The 18,821-nt window shown below is 41.3% G+C and overlaps 2 protein-coding genes across 24 annotated transcripts in view; one reads left to right on the top strand and one right to left on the bottom strand.

The window, feature by feature from the left end:
• The window catches only part of Jazf1 (JAZF zinc finger 1), a 303,410-nt gene extending 298,655 nt beyond the window's left edge, over nt 1-4,755 (top strand). For 8 of the 9 annotated variants that reach the window (XM_087659248.1, XM_087659243.1, XM_087659247.1 and 5 more), the window contains one exon: nt 2,499-4,755. In XM_087659248.1, coding sequence (XP_087515374.1) covers nt 2,499-2,675 — 177 coding nt within the window. In that variant the 3' untranslated portion in view covers nt 2,676-4,755. 9 annotated transcript variants of the gene reach the window in all.
• Nucleotides 4,756-6,320: 1,565 nt separating this feature from the next.
• Nucleotides 6,321-18,821, bottom strand: part of Tax1bp1 (Tax1 binding protein 1) — a 55,915-nt gene continuing 43,414 nt past the window's right edge. For 14 of the 15 annotated variants that reach the window (XM_087655960.1, XM_087655959.1, XM_087655963.1 and 11 more), the window contains 4 exons: nt 18,346-18,520; nt 17,726-17,868; nt 7,651-7,733; nt 6,323-6,896 (listed from right to left, as the gene is read on the bottom strand). In XM_087655960.1, the coding sequence (XP_087512086.1) occupies nt 6,695-6,896; nt 7,651-7,733; nt 17,726-17,868; nt 18,346-18,520 (603 nt within the window). In that variant the 3' untranslated portion in view covers nt 6,323-6,694. 15 annotated transcript variants of the gene reach the window in all.

Genomic DNA, 18,821 nt, shown 5'->3' with positions numbered 1-18,821 from the left:
ATGACCAAACACAACTTGGGGAGGAAAAGGTAAATTTCTAACTACACTTTCATGTAATAGTTTATCATCAAAAGCAGTGAGGGCAGGAACTCAAGCAGGGCCAGAACCTGGAGGCAGGAGCTGATGCAGAAGCCATGGCGGGGTGCCGCTTACTGACTTGTTTTCCATGGTTTGTTCAGCCTGCATTCTTAAGAGGCTAGACCCACCAGTCCAGGGGTGGCCCCACCCACAATGGGCTGGGCCTCCCCACATCAATCTTTAAGAGAAGGCCCTTCAAGCTTGCCTACAGCCCCATCTTAAGAGCATTTTCTCAACTGCTTCCCTCCTCTCAGGTAAGTCTAACTGGTGTCAGGTTAACATAAACCTAGCCGGCACAACCTCCACTTATTTTTTTCTCAGCTCTTAGTTGACAGAGATTGTCACCTGGTTATAGCTGATCTAAGACCCCAGGCTGGGGCTAAGGCCACTGGGCAGTGCGTCTGGGCTGCCTGTAGAGCTGGTACCGTCACCAATGGCCTGCACTCCAGGTAGAACAGCTTTGTCAGTGAGGGGCGGCCGCCTAGGCTTCCCTGCCATCACAGTCGGGCTGTATGAACCTGCTCCTCCAAGCTATGGCTCCCGACATGCCTCTTAGCAAAATATGGTGTGTTCAGCCCGAGGCAGGAAGCTAAAGACAAAAGACCCAGAGCCAGGCATGTATGTGGGCAGAACCCATTTGTTTTGATTTACTCAGGCCAGACCTGAGAACAAGTATAGCCGCTTGCCCCCGGCTTCAGTCATGCAAGGTTCTACCATACAACATTACTGCAAATCCAAAATGGTGGGACAGCAGCCATGTTTTTAACAGCAATGTCCTCAGCCTCTTCCAATAGTGAGGTGCATGTCGTGAGGTGACATTAAACATTCACGCTGCAATACTTGGCACCATGGACCAGGCAGGCATCGTGATGTACTCCAAATCACACAGGAAACACAGTTCCCTGAAGCTCGAGGCGTCTGAAAGGGGCCTCTGGAGTACAGTTGCTAAGGGCCGGCTTCCTTACCCTTTCAGTAACCAGTGCTCAGCACCAGCGGTCACCCTGCCATCTGCTCCGTCCTCTCGAGACACTGAGATTCCCAACCCCTCCTCCGCTCTTTCTTAACCTCTGGAGCCTCTCAGGCTTAAGCAGATGACAGTGTCAGCTGTCCAGTTTGCTAAACTGGTAAAAGGATCGTACAGTATGTGAACTAGTGAAGTAGTAAAACCAATGGCTGGGAAGCATTCTGCTGTGTTTTAATTATTATTTAATTGTTGAGGATTTTTATAAAATTTACCCTTAATAGAGGATTAAAATAATATCCTGTGTCTGGATGGAGATTCTAGAACTATCCCCAGCATAGCTAGTGTACGTGATGAATAGAGGAGTGTGGTTTTTAACCACGCCGGGCGACACACGGCAGCTGGGTGTTCTTTTCCACGAATTCCACTGAGAACAGTTAGCCGCAGCACCCAGGGAAGGAAAGTCATTCTCACTATAGTCTGGAAAGTGTATTTCATCTAATTATAAAGCTGACCCTGTGCGTTGTAGTGCAGAGTCTAGGGGATGCAATGTTAAGGGGAAGCAAGTTTAGCAAAAGCAAAGGTGTAGCAGCTGTTAGCACGAGAGACAACTGAAAAGGAAGTCTTAAGACGTGTACATGGCGTATACAGAGTGTGCTAGATCAATGTTAGCAGCCTAGTTAAAATGCACACACTTAGGAAGGAGACTTCAGTAAACTGTGCATGCAACCTAAAGCCATGGCCCAGTGCTGCTTTCGTTACCATAGCATGTTGTGCGGTTGTAAAAGACGCACTGCAGGTATCATCTCAACTAGGACATCCTCAACTATGTGTCTCCAAGTGTCTGTGTGCACGTGCAGGCCTCTGCTGGGGCCAGAAGAGGTGTGAGATTCCCGGGCAATTGTGCGAAGCCCCATGTGGCTTCTGGGGCACTCTGCTAATCTGAACATCCAGATTCTTATCTGTTGCTAAGAAATCCACTCAGCATGCTGTTTCTCATGGGACTGACTGGATATAAAGGTTTAAATGCATAGTTTGCAATGCAGTCCATCATCAAAAGCAGTGCCCACGGGCTGTGAGGCAGAGCCAGCTAATTCCGTGCGTTCCCAGGTGAGGCCAGCAGGGAACTTACCACCGCTATGTCTTTTCAATCGGCCCTACCCAATTTTTTGTGTTCTTTAGAAAGATATGTCATTGGCCATTCTGAAATATTCACAGGATTTCCAATTAATTCTCTTCCAAGCCAAAAACTGTAGTAACTGAGAAGCAAGGCTTAGGGAAACAACTTTCTTACAAATACCTGGTCTGCACAGCCCAGGACCAGCAAGCTCACGCAAAGCCCACCCTCTGGATGTCATCCAGGAGCTGCTTTGCTGGAATCTGACCCACACTGAGGTTTGCACAAGTGTGACAGCACATTTGGTGACTCCTAATAGGTAATTTTCTGTCTTCTCCACAGAATGTGAACGGCATAAAGTACCACGCTAAGAATGGTCACCGAACACAGATCCGAGTCCGCAAACCGTTCAAATGCCGGTGTGGGAAGAGTTACAAGACAGCTCAGGGCCTGCGGCACCACACAATCAATTTCCATCCCCCAGTGTCTGCCGAGATGATCAGGAAGATGCAGCAGTAACGTGCTGGTCAGAACTGTGCCAAGAAATCCTCACCAGCAGTTGCTGATTTTGAAAACAGCCACCTTTTTTCAGGGGAAGCACTCAGCAACCCTTTAATGGAAAATAATTAAATGCATGCTTTAAACTTTTCTGTAATTTTGGAATGATGTATCTTTGTAGTTAATGATTTTGTACATTTGCACATGTAATCATCACGCCCATTTCATTACTTTGATATAAGGTGCTAAACAAAAAAGCTCTAGGTTCTTCAGCACATTTCCCCCAATGAAATAAAACTAAGGGCATGTTGCATATTGTTTAACCATAGTGCAGTGATGTCAACTGGGAGAGAAGGGGCTGGCACTGAGATGTTTTAAGATTGTAATGTGATTGAAGCTTTTCAACACATCGACTCACATAAAACCAAAATAATACCTTCATTATCCAACTGGTTACCATGCCTTACATAATGGAGTTAGTATTTGTGAGTAGAGAGACTTAGGTAACGGAAATATAAATAAGAATGTTTTAACATAATATGCTAAAAATATTTTCATATTTAAATAACATGCATAAAACGTTATGCATAATGTGTTTTTTTTAGTTACTATCTTGCCCTTTAAAAAGCTGAAACTCTTGCCATCGAACTTACCAATCATTAGTGTTCTAAATGGCATCTTTGTGCAGAAGACTCAGTTCACTCATTAGTGTTCACATACTCATCGAGTGCCTGCTGGACGCAAGAGACTGAATTTATACCCAATGTTACTTGTGGACCAAGACACCAGTGTCGAAATACTTTCCCCCTGAAATGTTAGCAAACACTTAGAAATACTTCAGGGCAAGTTGTGTGTGTGTGAGCTTAGTTACAGCTTCATCAGCGGATGAAGCTTTAAAGCACTTTGTAGTTCTCCATTGCCAACAATTTTGTTGCCAATTCTTGCAACGGTTGCCCTGAGAGATCTGTGGTTGCAGTGCGAATTAAAGTTCAGAACGTGTTTGAAAGATCCCCACGCCCCTTTCCGCTCAGTTGTGACTTCCTTTAAGGCACTTTCCCATCACACTGTGGATGTCTGCATCGTCATTAGAAGCGTGTTTAGCTTTAGAAGCCCTTGCCGGATTATGCAGATAAGCCTTACTGACATAAGTGCTTCGTGCAGCAGGTGGTCAAGGAGGACGACTACTAACCCATTAGGGACCTACATCGGATCGTCCCGGAGCCTCTCACCGACAGTACCATCATGCGTTGAGTGTTCTTTTCTCCCAAGTGCTATTCCTTAAACAAGAGTTTACTGGTGGCCTACTACGCAGCAAACGTTCTTTGACACAGCGAACTGCACACAGCAGACTGGTGAGAGGAGACTCATTCCCTCTAAGATAACCTTCCCCACGCTCCCATCCGACGCAGCCTCACACAGAACTGACAGTGTTCCTCCTCAGTATTTATTTACACTGTGAAGATAATTCTGCTAAACAGATGGGTACGCTGCGACATTAATCCCTCATGCTGAGGGCTTTAAAAATATTTATAAAGATGCTGCCCACTAAAAATGTCCTCAGCTCTGAAAAGTGGTCTTGGTCTTGACTATACAGTGTTAGCTCTCATGGTGTTAAACGGATGATCCAGAATTGAGAATCAGAAGTTGGTGCAAAAGGAGGCCCTACTTGCTCCATACCTACCTACAGTTGACCAAAAAGTTATAGGCTAGCAGCTAATAGTTAGCTTTGCTCTTTCTAGTGTGAGAAACTGCAGGCTGGATCAGTAGTTCAGCAGCTACAGTCATAAAAACAGTCATTGTGCATGTTAGAACCTTTCAGTGATGAAACCCAGTTTCCTCTTCTTCACTGTGACAGTATTACCAAGCAGGTGAGGAAGGGATTTTGTTACACCGTGTATAGTGAATGTATTGTACCGTGTCTGTGAAAACCCTGCTTTAAATTATATTTTCATATGTTTTGTTGGGGACAGAGCACATTAGGTTTGAAAGCAACAAAACTATCAGAACTAAAGGCAATGTACTCACTTTCTGTCAAGAAAAGCTGCTTAATAAATGTACATGAAATCACATTTAAAATAAACTGCCTCTGACCCAAAATAAACATGGCTCTTTATTTTAACTAGCTCCACTTTAAGGACCTGCATCAAGTTTACTGTGGGAACTAAAACATCCATCCAGGACCTGTTTTATTAAGCTCCTAGTTATTTTGCAAAATCTAGATACATAAAAGATTTTGTTCCCTTTCGTTTTGCTTTTTTTCTGTAAATACTGCTTTACCATAAGCTTGAGGGTAAAATTCTACGTAAAGTGTTCAGTTAAACAGCCAACAAGATGAGCGGCCTCATTTCACTGACAGCAATACTTAAGTTAAGACCACTTTCAGATTAGCATGGGTCATACTAACTGGAGAAATGTCCACAGTATGTATACACATGCGTGGAGGCCAAATGTCAACGTCATATGTCATTCTCAGTCATGTCTCCACCTGGAGACAGGGTCTCTCACTGAACCTGAAGATCAGAGATCTGTCTAGACTCTGACCAGCACATTCCAAGGATCTTCTGTTTCTGTCTCCCCAGTGATATGTCTGGTTTCTCACACCAGAGCTGAGTGTCGGAACTCAGCACAGCCAGCACTTTACCAAGCCTTCTCCATGGCCCCAAGGTCTCATGTGGGGCATAGGTTGCCCAAGGATATTCTATGAAAAACTCCCCAGGAAGCTGGAAGAAGTACCACTGCTGGATTGCCTCCCGGGACTGCCTGGCAGCTGGCATCTGAATGCCTCATGCTGGTCCACCTAGTCTAGGGTAATTTGAATCTACAGCCTAGACTTAAGTAACTTTTCAAATACACACACTCCTCTATATCAGCAACATGGCATGCAGCAGGTCACATACAGCAGCCCAGAATGCTACCAACTCTGAATATTTGCTTAACATCTTTAATCTAGTTTGCTCAGAACAGGTCTCTATTTTACTAACTGCTAAAGCAGCACATGAAAAGCACTTTAACAGTCCCACCATGGGGTGGGTGTGTGTGTGTGTGTGTGTGTGTGTGTGTGTGTGTGTGCGCGCGTGTGTGCGTGCGTGCGTGCGTGCGTGCGTGCGTGCATACAAAGGGTGCCGAAAACCTAATAATGTGAAGGCAGCAGCGACATGGCAGCCCTCCCTTCACACTGTCCTTCATGTTAGCACACAGCACGCTGCAGAGCTGTGACTGAGAGACCCACTTGTTGGATCTGGGCTGTGCATTCTGTTTTCTGGTCCCTTACTGAGGACCATTGTCTCCAGGGTGTGTGGTCATCAGGACAATGTGAGAAAGACCATGGTGCACGGTCTGCCATCCATGCCCCAGGTCATTTACCGAGGCCATTTAATGACAAGAGATGATGCCTTGATTTTTCTTGATCCATTATAGTTTATACAATTACAATTAGTTATAAATACAAAGTCAATCATTTAAAAATAGTCATCAGAATATGCTAAAATTTTATCATAAAATTAACTAAATATGCCTCACATTAACTCGGAAAGCCAGGGTTTCACATATAAAAGTTTTCTTCAACCTTGCATCTCATTCTTCATGCAGCTCCACATCTGAGTAGGATTTTAAAATCATTTCATTGAGTAAGGGTTTTTCTATATTCAAAGAATGATTTCACAGAACTGTTATGATCAATGCTTTTATTACATAATAGTAGTCATGCTCAATCACCAAGGTGAACAGGAACTTGTAAATCTGATTGTGCTAGGTAATTAACTATTACATATATGTTTTCAATTTTAACATTAAAATAACTCCTGTGTTCTTCATACACTTTTGCTAACAGGGTAGAGATAGAAATGCAGAAACTCTTTCCTTAAAGCAGACAAGGTTAACAGATTAAACCTGTATTTATTGTAGTCAAAGCTGTACCCTGGCCCTATTGACAGCTCGCTCTAAAGTTCTCAATCAGGGCATCAGGCCCGCAGTCTCCTTAGCCTCTATCTGAGTTTTGGGTTGTTTTTTAACTGCTAAATTTTACTACCTCTCACTAAAAACTAGTCGAAGTTGAGAACATTCTGATCAAAATGGGTCTGAACATGCCTTTCAAAGCCCTGCTGGTCATAGTCAGGTGGGAACTGCTCGCTGCACATTGGGCACACCTTCCAGTGACTTTCAACGTGTTCTTCAAATTTGATCTGATCATAGTTAGGAGGGAACATTAATTCACAGAGGGGGCACTTCTTGTGAACATCAAAGCTTTTAAAGAAAGAAGAAAATGAAGAATTAGGTAATGTTCTAATTAACTTGTAATAGCACTTGTCGTGTATGAGTTGAATTAATTAATTAGCTATTTATACTAAACAATTTATCCTCAAAGTCTTTACAAGTTTGGTTAACCTTTTTCTGTTTCTAGATTCTTGGTAATATGTACAGGATCTGTCTTTTTAGAAAACCACTATTAAATTTAGTTTTACAATTGGACTGACAAACACCAAAATTTACCAAACTCAGGCATTCTGTGAAATGAGGTTTACTGGAAAAACTTCCTAACCAAAAATGGTCTTGTTTCATTTTGTTAATTGCAAGGATGAACAGAACTCATCATTTCCCATAGTGTCTAACGGGTTTAACAACCGAAGAACCTAGGGGGCTTCAGGAGCTCACACTGCTCTTGCAGCCCCTCTTGGTTCACAACTGCCTGACCTCCAGCTCCAGGAGGTCAGATGCCCTTTGCTGGCCTCTGTGAGCACTTGAACTCCTGTGAACAAACCCAAAACAGAACACACAGAATCTAAAAGTATCTATTTCAAAGTTTTTATGCCTCCAGCTCTTTATAAGATGGCATGCTGACCCATAAAGGTAAGACAAACTGAATGGCTGGAACTCTGAAGGGGATTTACGTTCTGTATGCTGAGCTCTGGGCAATGTGTTTTTAACAAGCTCCCAGAAACTAATCTAGACTCACTTGTCTTACATAATTCTATAAAATTCTACAAAGGAAAAAACTTACCTGGAATCAAAGCAAAAGCCTGCTCCATGACCTCGTAAATGCTGATTTGCTGGATCAGGAGGAATGGGCACATTCTCATCTTCCTGCAACAAAACAAAACAAAACAAAAAAAACCAGGGCAACTTTTTGAGAAAAGTGAAACCAAATATATAAATATATTCAGGAAGTTCATATGACACTTAAATTACACAATTTGGTTTTTAGCTCTATTATTATTTAAACTTTCCCATAAACACACACTTGAAAGAATTATATAGAGTATTTCAGTAGGGATGAATAATGTGACTTGTCTGAACTATGTACTCCTCCCCATTTCCAGGGCATGCACTCCAAGTCCCATAATAGATTCCTGAAAGTGAGGGTTTTCTTCCATTCATGTTATGAAAAGCTTTAATTTACAAACAAGGCCTGGTAAGAGAGGTTAGCAAAAGCAAAGTAAAACAACACTGGAGCATGAGTTTGAGCTCTATTATCTCAAAATATCTATGTGTTTCAACTTTTTGCTGTGGTTTGGTTTTTGAGACAGGGTTTCTCTGTGCAGCTCTGGCTGTCCAGAAGCTCACTCTGCAGACTACGAGACCCACCTGCCTCTGCCTCCCAGAGCTGGAATTAAAGCGTGTGCTACATTGCCTGGCTTGTACTTCAGCTTTAAGACAAAGAACTTTATGGATGTTTCTCTGGCATATCCAATTGCCAGCACCACTTCTTAGTGCTTTGAGCCCATCATTACTTAGTTATTTGAACACAAACACCTCAGTCTGAAACTTCTACTAAGTTATTAATGGACACAGAGCACACACAGGCAAAGACACCAGACAAAGACGTGACTTACCTTTCACGAGATTTTTAGCGCACTACTCTAAACTAAATGCAACTAACACTTAGGAATTACTTCCAGACCACAGCTGACAACTTATAAGTGAGACCACAGGGAGGAGGAAGACAGCCACTAGCAGTGTGCTGAGTGGGAACACTGATGAGGCCAGGCCAACAGTAGGCCTCTCCGAGCCTGTGTGTGCATGACTTTGCTGGTTTTTTTATAGCTCTAATGAGAGGGGACCACGTTCCAATCATTCCCATCTAGTCATTGTTAACTTGCAATATTCTTTTCGGTTAAGATGTTTATAGACACACATTATACACTATTCAGAAAACATGAATACAGGAAAAGTAATAAAGTATATGAGCTTATGGGATACATTCTTGGATTATACACACTAGCAAGATGAATTGGAAAACACATTTAGCAAAATCAAAAGCCAAATCAAACCATGCTGACAGATTTCAAAAAAATCTATAGAACAGCGTTCTAATCACAAAGAAAGCACTAATGTGGATTCCCATGCCTGACCCACAGAGTCATTTTTAGATCTATTTGTACCAATCAACAGCCAAACAAAGAAGCTCACTGAACACAAAACAAAACAGAACCAAACTCCTCCTTCCTTCAAGTCTTCTCGGCAGCTATGACCTGCATTTACTGCACCGTTGTTGGGTAGTCAGTCACGCTAGTGCCACAGCTGCAATTAATGCGCTAATCATGCATGCCATGGGGAGAGGCACAAGAACAGCAGAGTTGCTGGGAAAATGCAATGAGAACAAAGAAAAGCAGAGCTCTTTCACAGAGGCACACCACTTGCCTGTTACCTAATTTCCCCTGCTTGAAAATTAAAATGCGTTTAAGGTCTCAGAGTCTGTGTCTGTCTGATTCTCTGCTTCTCTTTCATCCACCTCTGTGCGTGCATTTTCCATAAGAGATAACTGAGTGACAAAGAAAATAGGGCTAATAAAACAAAATTTACGTACAAATAAGATTATATGAACAAATAAGACATGTTGAACCTGTCATATTTCTTATCCAAGCCACTTTGATTCCAAGTGGGATTCCCCAAGCTCCCAGGAATAGGACTTCTAGTCACGGTATCAGAAATACCGGATCTGCTTACTAAGTAATACTGACAATAAAATCTCAAACTATTTTCTTCAGTTTTGTAAAAAAAAAAATTCTACTGTAAAAACATTAAAGAAAATGAAGGGGAAAAACAAACAGGACATTTTTTGGCATTCTAATCTTGAATTCTTAAAGGCAAATATTTAAACTAGAATACAAGTTTTTAAGGGATAAAAACATAATTCATTAACCACTTGCCCCCATTTTAAACTGCCAACAGCTTACACCAGTTTTGTAAGCAACCATGAACCAACCAATGAACGGTACAGTATAAAGACAGTCTATCACTTGCCATTGCCCTGCTTGTTAAATACTAGGAGGAAAGAGAATAAAAGCAATTTCTACTTTCTAAGCCATACATAAACTGTCAATAATCCTAAATATCACTATCTTTTAAAAAAGAAATTCTAAGGGTAGCACATGTCTGTCATCCTAGCACTTGGAAGGCTGAGGAAGAGAAAGGCCTGGACCGCACACCAAGCAGGCTCTCAAAAGCACTACAGCAGAAGTCCAGTGCGGTCACACACCCTGAATAGCAGCACTCGGAAGCCAACGGCAGGTGATCTCCAGGAGTTGAGACTGCCCTGGTCAACATGCTTTCCAGCCAGTCACTACAAAGTGAACCTCTGTCTCAAATAATAAATAATAAATATTGAACTCTGGCTGTTACACTGAAAGACAACAACTTCTCTTTCAGGACAGAGTTTCACTGTGTGGCACTGGCTCTACTGGATCTCGCTTTGTAGACCAGGCTGGCCTCAAATTCACAGAGATCTATCTGCTGCCTCTTCCTCCCAAGTGCTGTATTTAAAGACCTGTGCCACCACCACCACAGTTAAAAGCAATTTCTTACGAAGTTAAGAAATGACCTCTTTGGAAGATAGCTTGAACCATGAAGTATGCAAAGTCTTCAAGGCAGCTACCTCCTGTAATTATGATGTATAAACTCATATTAATATACGAAATGATCAATCAGATCTCCACTTAATATGTTTACAGCCATAATGGACTCATTCCAGGACCACTTCCTGAATGAACAGTTCATATACTGGATCCTTCTGAAGAATGTGCTTCCCAGAGAAGAGGAACCCTAAATTCTAGTAAACATAAAATCTTATATATAGTTTGTACATCTGTCTTCCAGTTGAAATATATAAACTCAGGAAAATAGGCTGTTTCTTTTTCATTACATTTTTATGGCAGATAGACACGAAGTAGACTCACATAGAAAACAATTAGAGAATGGCCCCTTTGGGCGATACAGAGCTGGGTAATGACCACTTGAACTTGCAGTAATCATCCTGCTTCTGCTGAGATTATATGAATATACCACCTCACCACTGAGTGGCTTTTGCAAAGTATTTAATTCTTAGTATATAAAATAGTGGTTTTTTAAAAAGATTTTTGTCTATTAAACTGAGATGAAAGAGGAATTTTAAATGTAGTCCCCTTTAAAAAAAGAACTGAAAACATGTAATGAATCAGTAGTCTACCAAAAAAAAAAAAAAAAAAGTATGCTACAGTCTATCCTTTACTTTATTCCCAAGTCTGTGTCAATAAAAATGGCAGACTGGACTGGGAATGACACTATTAAGGCAGACCCTTAATAGAATTAGGGGATGAAGGGTTAAACACAAAATAACTCAAAAATTTGAATATATTTTAGTATTTGATCACATAAGTTAAAAGAATGAAATTATCATTGGTTAATTTTTAAAATAATAAACTTGAGTCCAATCATACTAGAAACTGAAGATGAACAGTATATTGTAAAGCCGTCTGGACTGTTAAGATGCCGTGGTAGTCTGAATGAGAATGGTATCAATGGGCTCGTATACTGGAACAACTGGTTTTAGCTGGAACTGTTTTGGGGGATTAAGGCTCTTTCTGTCTGGTGGGTTCTGTATATGAGCTCTCAGCTACTGCTCCAATGCCATGCCTGCTTCCTGCCATGATGGTATGGACTCACTCTGTGAGACTGTAAGCCAGCCCCAATTAAATGCTTTCTTCTTAATCATAGCATCTTTTTACAGCAGCAGAACAGTAACTAAACAGAAGGGTCAACATTAAAGAACACTTGTTTTTCCAGAAGACCCAAGTTCAATTCCTAGCAAACACATCTGTTAAGCCCACAATTACCTGCAACTCTAACTCCTGGATATCTGACACACTCTTCTGGTCCTCAGGGCTATCTGCATATATGCCTATGTACACACACACACACACACACACAGACACACACACACACACACACACACACAAAATGGAAGTGTAAAAAGACTTTTTAGAAGGTAATTCTAACATGCTTATACTATAAATGGTCCTTTAAAAATAAGCCAATTAGAGGGGTTGGGGATTTAGCTCAATGGTAGAGTGCGCAAGGCCCTGGATTCAGTCCCCAGCTCCGAAAAAAAGAAAAAATAATAAGCCAATTACAAAAAAAAAAAAAACAAAAAAAAAAAAACAAATATTTTGTGATTACAAGGATACCTAGAGTAATCATTCAAGAAGACCAATCAGAAGTGTGGTTTTTTCAGGACAAGGGATGTGCTTAATAAGAATAGAGTCTCTGCTTTTCAAGACAAAACTCTGGAAACTGGTTGCTTAGGGTGAATTGTTACAGAATTGTTTACTTAAAAATACATTAAGATCTGGAGAGATGGGTCATCAGTTAACAGCACTGATTACTCTTCCAGAGATCCTGAGTTCAATTCCCAGCAACCACATGGTGGCTCACAACCATCTATAATGGGATCTGATGCCCTCTTCTGGTGTGGCTGAAGACAGCGACATTGTACTCACATACATGAAATAAATAAATCTTTTTTAAAAAACGTTTTTAAGTGTGGGGCTGAGAGCTGGCTCGGTAGGTGACAGTTGCAGAAGGGCCAGGGTTCTATCCCAGGTTCCACATTATGGCTCACAAACGCCTGCAACTCTAGCTCAAGGGTATCTGTTGCCCTTTTCTGGCCTCCTTAGGCAGCAGCCATGCACGTGGTACACAGACATGCACATACAAGCAAAACACTCACATACATGAAAACATACACTATGTGAATCTTAGCACTTTGACACCAAGAAAGAAGAGGGGCTACCTCTCCTTCACAGCACAATATATTCAGAAGTCAGCAATCAAGTAACCATTAGACTCTTCGTTGCACATGTGGTACTTCGTCTACCTCTGCAGGAATTATTAGCTGAAATACTCGGGGATCTGTAATGAGCACCAAGTGGGAAGGGCTCGGCACTGCATAAATCTTTGCTAGCTGGTAATTACTACTTTAATTCAAAAGTATGCATCCTGTAAGAAACTGAAGCATTTGATAATGCCAGTAATCAATACGTAAGACAAAGAAGGTCTGAGTGACTGACCAGTCAGCGGATTTAAAATCAGGAGATACCCCTGCCTCTCAAAACCTTAGGTGATGCTCATCAATACTCCTCTTCTTTTTATATTATGTTCAAGCTTTACCATGTACTCATTTCTAGTAATTTATCAGTGAAAGAACACACTGAACTGTGAAATTTAAAGCCATTTAAAGGGATTTTAAAAGGCAGATCTCTACTTTACAAGATCTCTATTAATTTTCAAACTAAAGTTTTCAAACCTTTCCCTCCATATTCAAAACTCAACCCAAAATGGACCAAAGAACAAAAAAAGAGCTAAAACTAAAACCCTTCCGGTGACATCCAAACTCCTAGGCAGGCAACAGTTGCTTATATACAGACAAGAAATGAATAAGCAACAAAATTACCAGATAAATCTGACCTCGCCAAAACTTAAAATCACTTTCGTGCAGCTATGAACTCTACCTACAAAGTGAAGAAACCCCACAGAATAGGGGAATATATTTATTTTATTTTATAAATAATATATCATTTTGCAAATGATAAATCTAATAATCTGATTTAGAAACAAGCAAAAACTTGAATATATTTGTCCAAAGACCATTTATCAGCACAAGGAAAGCAGTTGACATCATTAGGCACATCAACAGCACGAGACAGCAGCTTCATACCCGCTCTAACCGACTACAGTTTCAAAGCAGGCATTTAGAGTAATGAAGTATCAGTCAGCTTGCGGAGAACTGGAACCTGGTAATACCGACGGGAACGTAGCATCATGCAGCCACTGTGAAAACTAAGGAAGCCTTCAAAAGGTTAAAGACTGTGGCCACATGGCCAAGCAGTTCCACCCCTTGGATTCTACTTTAGCGGTTACATTATACTAACGCTCCCTAGTAATCCACTTTCCTCTAGAAAGTGAAAAGAAGTATTATCCCAACAATGACTTCTACATAGTGTCCAGAAAAGCACTGTTCACAGTAGCCTAAAGGGAAAATGATGCAATCCAATAAAGAAACATAAAATATGCACTATCAAGGGACTGGTGAGATGGCTCAATGGTTAAGGGCACTCACCGGTTCTTGCAAAGAACCCAGGTTCAGTTCCCAGCATCCACACAGTGGCTCACAACTGCCTGGAACTCCAGTTCTAGGGATCAATGCTTGCTTCTGGCCTCTGCTAGACCAGGCCATGCATGGGGCACAGACATACATAGGGCAAACACTCACATACAAAAAAATAAATCTAGGTATGTATATGGAATATTCAGATGATGGAATATTATCCAGCAATAAAGGAAGCATGCACATTTTCCATGTGTTTCCATAAATGCATGCTAAAATAGTGGTTAACTTTTTGAAAACATGCTGGGGGATCCAGAAGACCTAGTATGGTATGGTATGGTATGGTATGGTATGGTATGGTATGGTATGGTATGGTACGGTACGTATGATTTGACTTTCTTTCCCTTATAGCGGGCAAAACATGTTTCCAAAGTGACTCCGTGCTGGCTGCACAGCCCTGACTCTCTGAGCACGAGCTTCTCACTGTACACGGGGAACTGTATCTCAACTGCTGCCCAGGTGACCATTCTAAGGGAACCTAAATTTTAAACAGCATAGGAGGTTAAAAACAAAAGTGAAACCAGAAAGGGAAGGAAACCTATTTCTGCCTCATCAAGAGAAACAAAGATCTAGAAAGGAATCCTCCACTGTACTTTTCAGGCTACTTAGTAAAAATGAATCAAACCCTGTTGTACATGTTTCTGCAAACACACTGGAATAAGGGCTTCTAATGTGATGGCCAATTTAAAATGAAGCCACAAGCAGTGCATTGTGACAAATGGGGAGCAGCCCTGATTCTTTCAAAGTGTGATTTTCAACAATTCGAGTCACAAGACTCTATGAGAACCACACTTTTTACAAGAAATGCTAAGATTATGACAGAAACATGTATATCAACAAAACTATCTTCAGTGGGGGGGGGGTCATTATTAAAGGCTTATTCAGAAAGCTGCAATAAAACACCTTACTAGAAATAAGAATGAAGAAAAAAATGCATGAAAGTAGGAAGGAACTGTGTACTGAGAGATGGAAATATCTAAACAGCAGGATCAGAAGTCTGGGTCGCTGCACGAGACAGTGACCGCACATCCGCTCATTCTCGGGAGGCTGGAGGCAGCAAAGCCTCCGCATCTGGCCATCCTGGAGGCTGTAGTAGTGTTTGTATACAAACCACACTTACTGAGTCGCAAAGACTTAGATTATGGTTCTAAACACTGGGTATGAACAAACCTGGGGTACCACAGACATTCATACAGTTTCCATTGGATTTTAATCTTGTGTTTGTCAGATAGCATTGAAAAACCAATCCACCACCTGCTCAGGTTCAGCTCTGGGTAGAGCTAATAGTCCTCTCTAGGGCTCCTTAGCTTTGAGAGGCTGAGGCTCTGGCACTGCTGAGACACAAAGCAAGTGCCGTGTACAATCTAGCGTGAAGTGAGTGGTCAGCTTGTCCGGTGATCCCAAGGCTCAGGAAGGTGTACGGTGGCCAGTAGTCACTCATCCTAATGGTAACTGCGCTTATTTAAAAATAAACACAATCTTTTAATTTAGACATTCTATTTTTAAAGGTTACTAAATATATTAATACATGAGTACTTATTAGGTATGGCTTCTGACCTAGGAAATGTTAGAGAGGAAAATGTTCAGGGTGCTATGAGAAGTACAGAGCTCTAGTGTAACCACAGCTGAGAGACAGTTCAACCCCAGCTTTCACGGATGACCTGAAGAGGTTCTGATCCCGCATCTGCTTTACCAGCGGTGTGATTGTGTGATTTAATAACTTAACCAGTACTCAGCTTCTTCCACCAGCCAACTAGCAAAGCTGACGGCCCACCTCTTAGAGCTGCTGTGATAAACAAGTGACTTATCACGCATGCAGGGCTCGGCAGGCAAAGAGCTAGAGAAACATTTACCCCGACATATCGTTACAAGTATTAGGTAAATGAGACTTATAAAGGGTTCTGAAAGTCACCAGCTTCTAGTACAAGAGAGGAAGTGGCAGCTGGAGGCCACAGCATAGGCTGAAAGAGTAGGACATCTCAACTTTGACTCCAAGCTGCCCACTGTGACTATGAAACACTCCCACAGCAAAATTGACTGTCTATATTCTTACTAAAACTACATAATAAAATTCCTTATTTGCAAATGGTTTTGCTGTTAAAGGACAAGAATTTTTGAAATTTTAAATGTAAATAAAAAATACAAAAAACTCATGTTTATAAAATACAAACACTCCAGGCACGCACAGTAAGAACTCTTCTATCTCATTCCCCAACCTAAGCATCTCAGCAGATGAGCCCGAGACACTAACATTGCTTCTCACGGGTTTGCAGGAGGGCAAAGCACACAGACCAGAAAGAACATTCTGCTAATTAAGCCAAAGCAGAGGATTATGGAAAAGAAAGGCTTCTCACATGTAACATCTATGCCAAGAATGATGAGATTAAATATGCAAAATGTAAAGTAAAACTGTAAAAAAGAGCAGTAAGATAATACTAGAGACCTTAAACAGGCTACAAAAGTTCTGACAGTTTTCCTAATTATTCCCAGTAATGGACACAGAAGGCCAAAAGGCAGGAGGGAGAAATACATTTTTCTCCATTATGAGTGTTGAACACTAGGTCTAAAATCATGCCTGTCTGAACACTGATCAGTTTCTGCAAAGGTTAATAGCAATTAAATGCAGCAAACTATATTAAATGAGAAACAGGTCATGATACACTGTACTTGCAAAGAGCACGAGAAACCATCTCCTTGAAATGTACCTCACTGCACAGGAAATCTAAGGGCTGCTCTCAGAAAAGGAGTCCCCACCCACAAAAGAGCTGTTCTAGGAAACTGTATTCACTAAATGGGGAAAATCTCTTAAAAATTAGCTTTTAGCCAGATATGGTGGCTCATGCATTCTGTCCCAGCACTGGGAGGAGAGGCAGGTGGATTCCTATGAGTAGGAGAACACCCTGGTTCCAGCACAGCCAGGGCTATGTAGAAAGACCTTGTCTCAAAAACAAAATAATAATAATCTTATGCCATATAAGCTAATTTGATTATCACCATTTTTATGTTGCTACTAGAAAAAGAAACATCATGTATTAAGGACGTCTAGAAGGGGGAATTTCTCAAAAAAAGAAAACTATTATATGATAAAGACAATAAAATTTACCTTAAACTTCCCAGGATAGAACTATAAAACTGAAATGGCAGTACTCTGCTTTACAGTCTTTGTCTTTGAGCCCTCATACTTTGTTTTTTCTAGGCCAGTAGACCACAATCAAAGAACTGCAGATACTTACTTAGAAAGTCATAATTAAGGTTACACTAACTGATAAAACTGATACATCCCAATCATCCTCTGAACTTAATCTTTAGTATATAAACCCTGAAGTGTTAAGTCTGAAAACTCTCCCTCCCCAACCCACTCCCCACCCCACCTCACCCCCATACACAGGGTTTCTCTGTATAGCCATGGCTATCCTGTAGATCAGGCTGTCCTGGAACTCAGAGATCTGCCTGCCTCTGCCTCCTGAGTGCTGGGATTAAAGGCATGTGCCACCACTGCCCAACACTGGTTGGGCTTTCAAACACACAGGTTTTTCAAAAGAAAATCAGGATGCAAATGCAAATTCATAGTCTTTGTAGACATATACCCTTAACACTTCACCTAAGCCAGAAATCACAAAAGCAGGCAGGCTCAAATAATTAAAAACCAATTTACTCTGCTATCCTCCGGGTCTTCTAAACCATCTGGCCTGCTAAGGTTTCGAGCAGGCTGGCTACAGACAACGTTGTCTTCCCAAGATGGGCCGCGCACAGGTGGCCTCTGGATTTCATCTGGATAAAAAGCACCATCTGCTCCATCTGTAATAAGAATTACAAAAGAAACATTTAGGGGGAAACTGGATGAAACTAGTTATAAGAAACTAGCACCTCTCCATGTAGTTATGATGATACAGAGAAGCAAACAGGAACTCAGGTGTGGCTCAGTGGAACAGACTTCCCTGAAGCTCGGAAAGGCCTGGGCGCCTCCGCACTACATAGGAAGAAGAGCCATAGAAGCCACGTAGGCATGGTAGCACATGCCAGGCTGGGTTACAGAGCAAGACTGTTTACATTTTTATTTTTAGCCCACAAATCTAAGAACTGAGTCTGTGATGAGCAATTAAGACTCCTCATTCATGACGTATGACCTGTAGATGTCGATAATAATACTAAACATTAAAGTGAAAATTACATGAATTTACTAGTTGATTATACCCTCAGCTCTCTTAATTCCAAGAAAATAAAAGCTGTGTATCTTAGAGTCAGCTAACTCCATGACAGAAATGCGTGGCTAACCTCTTGTCTCGTGTGCGGTGTAAGGGTTCCCATACTGAAGAACTGGCTGGGCAGCCGGCAGTGTAGGGAGGAGCCCACTCTGCTCAGAGCAGGTGTTAAGACACCGTGAGACTTGTTGAGGGCTCTGGCCTTCCATTTTCCTTCCTTTTTGATCTTCTAAACTCTTTGTAAGTTCCTAAAATGAACAAAACAAAGACAAATAAGCAAAGAGCCAAACACAGAGCTAACAAGTCTCTATGACGTCAGGACGAGAAGCATCAAAAAATCATGTGAACAATGAAAAAACATTCAATGTGTGCAGAAAAATCCAAGATTCATTCAGAGCTTTTAAAAATCCAGCAAGAGAATAACAAATAATTTCCTTTAACTTGAAAAAAAAAGTCATAAAGTATATAAAGTAAAAAAATCAAATGCAGGTTAAATAGAAGTAAAGAATTCTGTACTCCCTAATTCTCTTCAACATAACTTGTCCTAAC

Source organism: Rattus norvegicus, chromosome 4 (assembly GCF_021556685.1).
Source record: "Rattus norvegicus strain SHRSP/BbbUtx chromosome 4, alternate assembly SHRSP_T2T, whole genome shotgun sequence".
Taxonomy (NCBI): domain Eukaryota; kingdom Metazoa; phylum Chordata; class Mammalia; order Rodentia; family Muridae; genus Rattus; species Rattus norvegicus.
This window is presented reverse-complemented; position numbering and strand designations above follow the sequence as displayed.